Source organism: Ipomoea nil, unplaced genomic scaffold (genome assembly GCF_001879475.1).
Source record: "Ipomoea nil cultivar Tokyo-kokei standard unplaced genomic scaffold, Asagao_1.1 scaffold2283, whole genome shotgun sequence".
Classification (NCBI taxonomy): Eukaryota; Viridiplantae; Streptophyta; class Magnoliopsida; order Solanales; family Convolvulaceae; genus Ipomoea; species Ipomoea nil.
In genome coordinates, this window is record NW_017618711.1 from 912,280 (window position 1) to 923,717 (window position 11,438).

The 11,438-nt window shown below is 34.5% G+C and overlaps 4 protein-coding genes across 4 annotated transcripts; all 4 read right to left on the minus strand.

The window, feature by feature from the left end:
* Nucleotides 1–996: 996 nt before the first annotated feature.
* On the minus strand, nt 997–6,016 carry LOC109151143 (LEAF RUST 10 DISEASE-RESISTANCE LOCUS RECEPTOR-LIKE PROTEIN KINASE-like 2.1). Its single transcript, XM_019299060.1, has 3 exons — nt 5,102–6,016; nt 2,379–2,420; nt 997–2,151 (listed from the first exon to the last, which is right to left on the minus strand). The coding sequence occupies exons 1-3, from the start codon at nt 5,913–5,915 to the stop codon at nt 1,058–1,060; spliced, it is 1,950 nt and encodes a 649-aa protein (XP_019154605.1). The 5' UTR covers nt 5,916–6,016; the 3' UTR covers nt 997–1,057.
* Nucleotides 6,017–6,124: 108 nt separating this feature from the next.
* On the minus strand, nt 6,125–6,721 carry LOC109151144 (LEAF RUST 10 DISEASE-RESISTANCE LOCUS RECEPTOR-LIKE PROTEIN KINASE-like 2.1). The gene has a single exon (XM_019299062.1). The coding sequence runs from the start codon at nt 6,719–6,721 to the stop codon at nt 6,125–6,127; it is 597 nt and encodes a 198-aa protein (XP_019154607.1).
* An 18-nt stretch (nt 6,722–6,739) lies between these two features.
* Nucleotides 6,740–7,189, minus strand: LOC109151145. The gene is made up of 2 exons (XM_019299063.1): nt 7,117–7,189; nt 6,740–7,035 (listed from the first exon to the last, which is right to left on the minus strand). Exons 1-2 carry the CDS (start codon nt 7,187–7,189, stop codon nt 6,740–6,742), a joined length of 369 nt encoding a protein of 122 aa, XP_019154608.1.
* Nucleotides 7,190–7,245: 56 nt separating this feature from the next.
* On the minus strand, nt 7,246–8,337 carry LOC109151146 (LEAF RUST 10 DISEASE-RESISTANCE LOCUS RECEPTOR-LIKE PROTEIN KINASE-like 2.1). The gene has a single exon (XM_019299064.1). It carries the CDS (start codon nt 8,335–8,337, stop codon nt 7,246–7,248), a length of 1,092 nt encoding a protein of 363 aa, XP_019154609.1.
* Between the last annotated feature and the right edge of the window lie 3,101 nt (nt 8,338–11,438).

The following is an 11,438-nucleotide window of genomic DNA, read 5'->3' on the forward strand; positions in this document are numbered from 1 at the left end:
TGACTAAGCTAATTTGGCTAGTTAATTGATCTGTTTGGTCTCTTCCACCTATTTGAATAAATGCATAAACTCCACCCTACAATTCAGCTTTTCCTGATCACCACAATCTATTTACTTCTGCTCTCCTTCTCATTGGTTGTGTTTGGAACCCAGAAATATTTTCCGGATTTTTAATGTTTGACAAGGAGGGGAAAAATGATGGTCAACGGAAATTGATTTTCAATCCAAGAGAAAACAAATTCATTTACTTTTTTTTTTTTTGGTTGAAAATGAGTCTTTTCTGGGGAAGTCATTTTCTGGAAAACCCAAAGCAATTTTTTACCTATTCTCCATCTTCTTCGTTATTTTTCGTGGAGAACCAAATCTAGTTCTCCTCTGGTTTCCGTTGGAAACCAAAAGTGTTTTTGGTTTTTGAAGCCAGAAAGCAGATTATCTGGTTTCTAGCTTCGGAAATCATTTTTTTTTTTTTAATGAAACCATTGCTTTTTTTTAAAATATATATATATATGTATATATATATATATATATATATATATATATATATATATATATATATATATATATATATATATATAACAATATTGATTTTTTTAATACAATTCTGCTCATTTTCTAGAAAATGATCCAAACACACTAAGACAATTTTATGAAATTCAACCAAACACTAGAGAAAAAAATATTTTTTTTAAAATGACTCATTTTCCAGAAGTCATTTTTTAGATTTTCAAACACATCATTAACATACCATAACCTAATCATTATTATACCTACACAATTATACTAAGACTAGCCATACTGATCAGGAGACAACAATATCTACATATTGTACTCCGTTAATTAAAAAAAAAAAAATATTACACGGTTTCGTTATTTAATGGATGATTTCAGCTCTAATACTCTGTATGAGAGTTATGAATATTTATCAAATTTGTTCTTGCATGACAAAACACCATTTTTACTTTGTTGAAAACAGCAGGTTGGCAGTATATTTAGATATTATGTCATAAGATCCCAAACTTAAAATCCTCATTTGATACATTATGGACCCTTTCTTGCATCAAATTTCTGTGGTAACTGATGATGATGTAGAGAACAGCTGAGGGAACTCGGTTGGAGGACAGAAAACCGGTTTGGGTGGAATCTGCAAGGAGGCAATGCTTCCCTCCAACATCTCCACCACTCTTCTTATGGAAGGGCGGTCTGCTGGATTTGTTTGGATGCACCACAAACTAACCAATATCATCTTCATTGCCATTTCTTTATCCTCCTCATCTCTGATGCCTTCAAGACTGAAATCTAATCCTTGCTCCAGATGCTCATATATCCAATTCGGGAAATATAAGTCACTCGTTTGAGCCGCGTTTACGTTCTCCCTTACTCCCACCATGTTAATAACCGTCATTCCATAACTATAAACATCGGACTTGTGTGAGACATTTCCAATGCTTCCGAAGATAACTTCTGGAGCAATGTATCCTATTGTTCCTCTAACACCACACGCTGATAGCGATACAATGCTCTGCTCTTTCTTGCACAGTTTTGCCAGGCCGAAATCAGAGATTTTGGGGGTGAAATCCTTGTCCAAAAGAATGTTGTTAGGCTTAATGTCGAAGTGCATGATTCTTGTGTTACACCCTCTGTGCAGATATTCTAGTCCTCGAGCAATGCCAATTGCAATATGGTACAACGTCTTCCACTCCAGACAACTCATATTTTGTGACCCCTTGTTGCCTATGTACTTGTCTAATGATCCATTAGGCATGAATTCATAGACCAAAGCTCTTTTCTTCTGGTAACAGAACCCCATAAGAATAACAATGTTCACATGGGAAGTTCGACTAATGCTAGCAACTTCATTTATGAAATCTTCTCCAGTCCCCTTTGTGTCGGTCAATAGCTTCACAGCTACCGGGCATCCATCAGGCAGTTTTCCTTTGTATACACTACCAAAACCTCCTTCGCCTATTTTGTCTTTGAATGAATTGGTCATTTTCTTTATATCCAAATAAGTATATACCTTGGTAGCATTGCATCCATTAGTCCTTATGAATGCTTCAATTTTTTCTAGGCTTTCATCACTCTTCCTTTTGCAGCAGCAGCAACATATAAACATTGAAGTTAGTATTATTCCGAATATGCCAAGCAGATAGCCTGCATATATATAAAGGTTGAAATTAGGGTTACATTCTAAATGTAAATGCTGGTAGCACATCTAATTATATATGTTAAAATGTTATGCAAAACAGTAATACACAAATCAGTAGTGGCTCGATCTCACGCTTGATCAGGAAGAAATTATTTTAATTATATTCTGTATACTTATAGTTCACCAAACAAGCCAAAATGTTTTGTATGGAAATTAAAGATGGTTACTTTACCAAAAGGAATATTCACACCAGTGCTAAGCCCTTCTTTAGATTCTGCAAGAGGAAATACATGTTAAAAATGTTATGCAAAATAAAAATAAAAATAAAATCATATGAAAATAGATACACATCATTCATTAAATGTATGTTATGCCAAATAGTGTTCCACATCGTTCATTAAATTTAGTATTCCACATAAATTTAGGAGTTTAGAGGTTTAAATATATTTAAGAGTTAAAGATAGATATAGGAAATCCAATGGTTTTTGTTAATTAAAATTCAAAAATTCGTAATTATAAATATAATAATTTAGAAATTTATTTTTATATATCAATTACAATTTTTAATTAAGAATTCTTTAATTTTAGTGTCCAAAGATAAATTTATTTTTAAATTTCAATAGAATGAACAATAGGAATTTATTTTTATATTAGAATTAACAATAGGAAATTTATTTACATGGTTAATTCGAAGGTTTCAGCAGTGCATTGTTATTATTATTAATCCTATTAATAATTAGATATATATTTTTGAGTACAGATAATTAGATATATATAATAATTAAGTAATAAATATATTTAGGAAAGTAGATATATTTTGTTATTAGAAATAAAAGAGTTTCCTAAAAAATAATAATATAAATTTTAGATATTTTACAAAAAAGGACGTGATTAATATTGAATTTATTTTTAATGATGTGTCATCTCCTCATTCCACCGCCGGTGTATAGCATCTATACACCGACGGTGCATCAAATATTAATCCATATATATATATATATATATATATATATATATATATATATATATATATATATATATATATATATATATTCATATAGAAAATAATATGAATTATATTCATATATTTTTATACTATATTTAGCATTATTGTATGAACTTTCATGAATTAAATTCATATACATAGTAATTTTTATACTATATTTAGCATTTTTCTGTATCGCACGTGGGTTTGTTTTGAGAAAATTTGTCTTTAATCATGGTAAAATAAAAAATGTACATAGCACTTTGAAGAGTAAGTAATTCAATGTGATTAAAAATTTTGTTTTAATGGACAATCTTTGAATACAACTAAAAATGTTGTATACAATTTTTTTTTTTTCAATAACGTGTAATACAATTTCAATGTTAATTGTTATTAAATAATTTGCTATAGATAAATTTTCTTCATTTTATTATTATTATTATTATTATTATTATTATTATTATTATTATTATTATTATTATTATTATTATGTTATTGTTTAATTAAATTATTATTATTTATGACCGTGCATCGCACGGGTGCAAATAATAATAATAATAATAATAATAATAATAATAATAATAATAATAATAATAATATTAATAATAATAATAATAATATTAATAATAATAAATAATTATAAAAGTAATTTAAGATTTAATAAATTAGCACAATATGTCTATGTCCTTATAAGTCATTTTACATACAATCAACTAAAAGTAACAATAAATTTACCATACACTGTTTTACAAGCTAATTAATACATGAGTTATTGGTCAAACCAGCTAATTCAATCCACTATCAATTAACTTAATCAACTATTATCATTTGCCAAACACCCCCAATGTTTAAGAATCCGTTTGGCTGGCCCGTAGCACAAAACATTATAAAATATTTACTTTTTATCCTTAATTAATTTAGTTTAAACTTATTGCGTTTATTAATGACTGTTTAAAATATGAATTGGGTTACAGTTATGCACAATGATCACTTTCACTACATGGAAAAAGAATCAAAATACAAATAAATATTATCGCTACTTGAGATTAGGAATAGTCTAAATTATTAAAGAAATAATTTGGGCATTATTTGCGTCCAGGTCCTCAAAAGACTATATGTAGTCAAGGAAGATGACAGAAGTTTATGTTGTACAATTCAAATCATTAAAAAAGTGCAATTGTATATATAATAATGTAAGCCACTAAGCCCCCATTCATTTTTGACAAAAGTTACTTAGCATTCTCAATTCTATTTTTCTAACTCAAATATGTACACTTTGAGAATCAATTTATCATTCAACCATTTTTCATTTGTGCGTATAATACATCAAAATTAAACATCTCAATTAGAAGAACTCGAGTTCACATCGACCCGATCCAAATTAGAAGTTGATCCAAGGATAACCCTAACCAAGATGACTAAGGATACAAACTTGTAACCACAAAGTCACGAGTTTGAATCCAACCCTTTTGGTTTGGACCGATCAGCTATGCGCAACTTAGACTGGTTTACTTGCTTGTGGTACTTTGTTTCTCCCAAAAGGTTGAATCCCCAACCCCAATGGCCCCCAACACCCCAGCCCGACAGAGCATTTGGAAGGATGTAATTCACGGTGACTCAATGACTCAGTATACAGTGCCAAATGCTGATGTGCACAAGGGATCTGTCCACTTTGAGCATAATTCTCGCACTGCCATTGCAAAGGTTGAACATTGGTCTCTTCTCTCAAATACTGCATACTAAACCAGTTGTGAGCTAAACCCATATGGACCTTGTGGTTCTTTGTTGGCTAGGGTTACAGGGCGAGTTTACCCATGCCTACTCTCACATAGTGGCTATGGGTTTTCTTTGTCAACCCAAAAAAAAAAAAAATTAGAAGTTGATCCAACTAAAATTAAATTTATACCACAAAATAGCTAGTTATTTTAAGAAAAAATTTCCAAGTGTTTTTAGTATGTAGGAAAGTTAACCAAAATTTCTATAACCCAATGTGATAGAAAAGGGAGAAGGAAAAGGAATACCATAATAGCAAACAAATTGTGTTGAAATGTGATTGGCATTGGAACCGCATATTCCCCCTGAGTTTCTACACTCCTCGCATAAGCTATTATTTGCTTTCCACTCCACAGCAAAACCACCACCAACCGATGTTCTCATGACCTCCTCCGAAGCAAGCCGGGAAGCATTACCTAAAGCCTCAAAAGCTTCTCGAGTCACAGTAACAAAGATCTCAAACCCACACTTGATGTTATTATTGGGCAATCCTGCAGTACTGGGCGACCAGAGGCCATTTCCGGTCGAGTTGGAATTCGCTTCACTGCAGTTGAAGAGGTTGGAAACCAATGGAACCCGGGTTAAGGTTGTGATGGTGCAACCGTAGAACAAGGAGATGTTCTTGTCGGCTCCAGAAGAAACGTAGCTGAAGAGGTTGAAGTCCAAGGATGCGTTCCGAGGATTGGAGGGACAAATATTGCTTGTCAAATCCTCTCTGGCGATAGTGGCCGTCTGCGCCGGCCAGTTGCTGATATTAACAACTCTGTATTTCACCGATTGGATTGTAATCTCCGGCAAGTCTTTACTGCAGTCCAGCTCAAAGCTTGGATGGCCGCAGTAGGCCGGCAGGCTCCCTCCCCAGAAAGGGTAGCCTACGTTTTCAATATTGGCGCAGCTGAATGCCTCACCGCAGGTCTCAAACTCACTATTTTGACACAAAGTTACCGGCGTTTGGATTAACAAGATGATGAACACAAACAAGGCTGGACAGATGGGGTTGGAAGAATCCATATTTCTTTGGGATCTGAGGTTAATTGGCTATCTGCCTAGCTCTGAATTCTGATCATGAAACTTTGCTTAACTGATGAGAAACGTCATTTCTTGACTTAAGTTATCAATACTAGTCAATGTAGGCATTAAAATGTGGATATTATATTTTTTTTTGGGGTACACATTAATTTGTTTGTTAAGTAGTAGACAGTGTTGATCTTTTAACCTATTCATAGTTTTATATAATAAAAATGTTTTGCCTCAGATAAGATTTCTGTGGTAACTGATGATGTAGGGGACGGGTGAAGTGAGTCATGAATTGGAGGACAGAAAAATGGTTTAGGTGGAATCTCCAAGGACTCAATGCTTCCCTCCAACATCTCCACCACTCTTCTTATGGAAGGGCGGTCTGCTGGATTGGTTTGGATGCACCACAAACTAACCAACATCATCTTCATTGCCATTTCTTTATCCTCCTCATCTCTGATGCCTTCAAGACTGAAATCTAATCCTTGCTCCAGATGCTCATATATCCAATTCGGGAAATATAAGTCACTCGTCTGAGCCGCGTGTACATTCTCCCTTACTCCCACCATGTCAATAACCGTCATGCCATAACTATAAACATCGGATTTGTGTGACACACTTCCAATGCTTCTGAAGACAACTTCTGGAGCAATGTATCCTATTGTTCCTCTTGCTCCGCACACTGATAGTGATACAACGCTCTCCGTTTTCTTGCACAGTTTTGCCAGGCTGAAATCTGAGATTTTGGGGGTGAAATCCTTGTCCAAAAGAATGTTGTTAGGTTTAATGTCAAAGTGCATGATTCTTGTGTTACACCCTCAGTGCAGATATTCTAGTCCTCGAGCAATGCGAATTGCAATCTGGTACAATGTCTTCCACTCCAACTGACAATAACTCTTATTTTGGGACCCCTTGTTGCCTATGTACTTGTCTAATGATCCATTAGGCATGAATCTATAGACCAAAGCTCTTTTCTTTTGATAACAGAACTCTACAAGAGTAACTATGTTCTTTTCTTTTATTTTGTCTCCCTTTCTCCAGGAACTTCTCCTTTTGAAGAAGCAGATTATAAGCATTGAAGTTAGCACTACTCCCAGTAAGCCAAACATGGCAACTGCATATAAAGGTTGAAATTAAAGAAGGTCAGAGCATCATATTAACAAAAAATGATGTGAAGGAAAGGTGGTTACTTTACCTAGACCAAGTTTCACACCAATGCTAAGCCCATTTTTAGATTCTGCAAGAGGAAATACATTCTGTAAATCCATTGTTGATATTGAAGATTATTAATTTCTATGTTCTGGATTCAAAAACTCAATCAAAATCACAGACTGACTATTGGAGAAACTTTTGAATTTGCAAAATTAATGAAATTTTTATACTGAGGTGAAAGAGTAAGTAAAGAGATAAGGAAGCTAAGGACAATGAAAAGGGCAGGGAGCATACCATTGTTACCACCATTAGTGTGACTGCGAATGTTGGTGCAGGTGGATGAAAAAGTTGGATTGGCACAGTAGCAAACAAATTGTGTTGAAATGAGATTGGCATTGGAGCCGCATCGTCCCCCTGACCTCATGCTCTCCTCGCATAAGCTATTATTTACTTTCCACTCCACAGCAAAACCGCTCGCCATGGATGTTCTTATCAACTCCTCTGAAGCATTACCTAAAGCCTCAAAAGCTCCTTGAGTGACAGTAACAACGACCCGAATCCCGCACCTTACATTGTCCAATGATCCTATTCCGAGGCCATACACACCGAAGCTGGAATTGCCTTCACTGCAGTTGAAGATATGGGGAATCGAAGCAAAGGACGCTTGGTTTTTAATAATGATATTGCAATGGCTGGAATTGCCGCCATTCGATTCAGTGCAGTTGAAGAGGTGGGAAGTTGGACCAGAATCACGAGATGGATCAACGACGGGGGGAGGGTTTTCGTTGTTGCAGAGGAAGGTGGAATTATTGGGTTCACTGCAGTTGAGAGCAGGCTTTTCGACGGTGCTGCAACCGTAGAACAGACTGATGTTCTGATCGCCAGAGGGAACGTAGTTGAAGAGGTTGAAGTCCAAGGATGCGTTTTGAGGATGCCAGGGACATATATTGTTTAACAGATCATTTCTGGCAATTTTGGCAGTCTGTGACTGGTTGCTAATATTGAAAATTCTGTACTGTACTGATCGGATAGCGATTTCTGGGAACTCATTACTGCAGTTCAGCTCAAAAGCCGGGTGGCCGCAGTAGGCCGGGCGGCTTCCTCCCCAGAAAGGGTAGCCTATGTTTTCTATATTGGCGCAGCTGAATGAGTCACCGCAGCTCACATACTCATTATTTTGACAGAAAGTTGCCGCCGGCGCCTGGACCAAGATGAGGGTTATAATGATTGAGAGCAATGAATTAAGACTAGGATTGGAATCCATATTTCTGGCTCAGACCAAGAAACCATCCATAATGATAAATGCTGCATAGTGTCAACTTCAAGGCCAAACTGCTGAGGATCTTTATTTCTTGACTTGGAGTAGATCAGAGGTCAATATAATGCCAGTCTGCCAGACGCCAATCAAGCCAAATTACCTCAATTACAGTACTAATCTGGTCAAGCTGCCAGCGTTTCTCTTCACACAGGCTCTACTTTTTCCCCTAACAAACGTTAACATATCCCTTTTGACAAGTCCAATCTCTATTTATTATTATTATTATTATTATTATTACATATAATGGTCAAATAGGCCATCGAACTGCACACAATAATGCAATTAGGCCAGCGAACCTAAAAAAGAAACAATTAGATCCCTAGACTAACCATTTTCTTTCAATTTAGTCTAATTTGTAAGTTTTTTAGGTTGGTAGCAGGTCACCTTTAATTTAATTTTTTTTTAAATTTAAAATATTTTTAAAAATAATTATTTAAAATTAAAAAAAAAAAAAGATCATCTCCGGCCATGGATTCGTCTCCATGGCCGGAGACCTCTTCGTCTTTGGCCGGCCGGAGACGAAGAAGTTATCTTCGTCGCCGGCCAGAGACGAAGACGTCTCCGGCCATGGAGACGAATCCATGGCCGGAGACGATCTGTTTTATTGTTTTTAAAAATTTTTAAATAAATATTTTAAATTAAAGGTGACCTGCTAGCAACTTAGAAAACTTACAAATTAGACTTATTGCAAGAAAATAGTTAGTTTAAGGATCTAATTGTTGTTTTTTTAGGTTCAGTGGCCTAATTGTATTATTGTGTTGTGTGCAGTTCGATGGCCTATTTGATCCTTATTCCTTATTATTATAGATTATGGGGTGTTTGGTTCCAATAAGAAGGGTAATTGTAATCAGGGTAGTGGTAATGAATTTAAGAGAAGTCTTTTTGTTTGATAGTAAATAGAAATTGAAATCAAAATATATAAATGGGAAAATGGCACTTCTTCCCCCTAAGTTATATACTTATAGCACTTTCTCCCCCTCAATTATTCAAGTGGTTGTTTTTCCCCCTAAAATGTTAAATGGACATATTTACTCTTAAAATAAATATTTCATTTATTTTCATTCTCCAACAAATTATGACAATAATTTGGTTCAAACCAAACAAACACTATAGCAATCAAACCGAAATATTCCAATTACAATTTAGAATCGAAACTCGATATTTAGAGTTTATTAAAATCGCGAACCGGAACGGATGATTCATGTTCCGAACTGAAAAAATAAAATACATTTATTGTTGAATTTAGACTATTTAAAATAAAAAATAAAATTTTAAAATAAAGACGGTTCAAAATCGCGAACCGGATCCAGAACCGCCGATTCACGGTTCAAGATCCAATTTTTTTTATTCATAATTTTAATAAATTGAAATCCAAATATTAGGTTCTAGATCTGAATCATAACCGGAAACTTTTAATTCAATTGCTATAGTGTCCGGTTCAGTTTGATCTGAACCGTGGTCATCCCTACGTATACGCGATAATTTGTTGGAGAAGTAAAATAAATAAAATGTTTACTTTAAGGGTAGAAATGTCAATTTAATATATCAGGGGGAAAAATCACCACTTTTAAAATAATTGAGGGGGCTAATGTGCTTACCTAAATAAGTGAGGGGGGAAAATGACTATAAGTATATAACTAGGGGGAAAAAGTGCCATTTTCCCTATATAAATATATAAAAATGTAATAAGTCAAAACTAAAGAAATTGAATAAAAAAAATTAAATGTTTAAAAAAAATAAACATATTTTGGGCTATGCATCAGGTCTAGCTAGGCCAATATTTTATTGTATGGAGTGTTATGCACCATGAATGGTGCACACGGTTGCAAAAATGACGTCGTTTTGACGTCCGACTTGAAAAAAATAAATAAATTTCAGAATTGCATAACTACACATCCATAACTTCATAACTATACATCCAGGATTGCATAGCTACACATCCATAACTTCATAACTATACATCCAGGATTGCATAGCTACACATCCATAACTTCATAACTATACATCTAGAATTGTATAACTACACATCCATAACTTCATAACTATAAATCCAGAATTGTATAACTACGAACACATCCCTAACTTTATAACTATACATTCAGAATTGCATGCATAACTACACATCCATAACTTCATAAATATACATTCAAAATGTGAAATTTTAACTTCATAACTATACATTCAGAATTGCATGCATAATTACACATCCATAACTTCATAACTATAAATCTAGAATTGCATAACTACACATCCATAATTTGATAACTATAAATCCAGAATGTGAAATTATAAAATTATGAACATATGTTTACGTAACTAACGGCAATCGAAAATGATTTTTTTTATTTAAGTAAAACGACGCCGTTTTTGCATCCGTGTGCACAACATAATTTGCCTTATTGTTTGGCCTAGATTATGGGGTGTTTGGTTCCAATAAGAATGGTAATTGTAATCAGGGTAATGGTAATGAATTTATTACAATGTAGTATCTGCTCATATCCATTGTACGTTTTTTGGGTGGTCAAATATGTCAGTTTGCAATGCCCCCCTCCCCCACCCAACTCTATTATACAAGTCCTGCACAAACTGTCATTCCACTTGATGTACATAATGGATTTGATGTCGTAGTACTTATGATACGATATGCAATGGGTCTAAGATCTGAACAAGGTGTAAAAATAACCGGAAGATTGATCTTCGACACTCCAATGGGTCCTACCCATAGTGCATACCTTATTGCAATGCCGGAAGAGTGGCAATACTTCGTAAAACAAACATCCAGTTTCGTGAATTACATGTTTATGTTGCCCCAAAAGTAAATGTTGCGGCACAATTAAATTCCAAATCCTATAGCCTTTGGTGCATATGAAGAGTATGCAGATTTTAGTAATTTTGGTGCTTCAATCGCCCAACATCATGTTAGTAGTGGAGACACTTCTGGTAGCACGTATTTGCCAACAACATCTCACCCAATTGAATCATCGGAGAGTACGGAATCAGAGCCTAAATAGATACTCTCACAAAGTTCAGATAGTTAGGATGGAGAA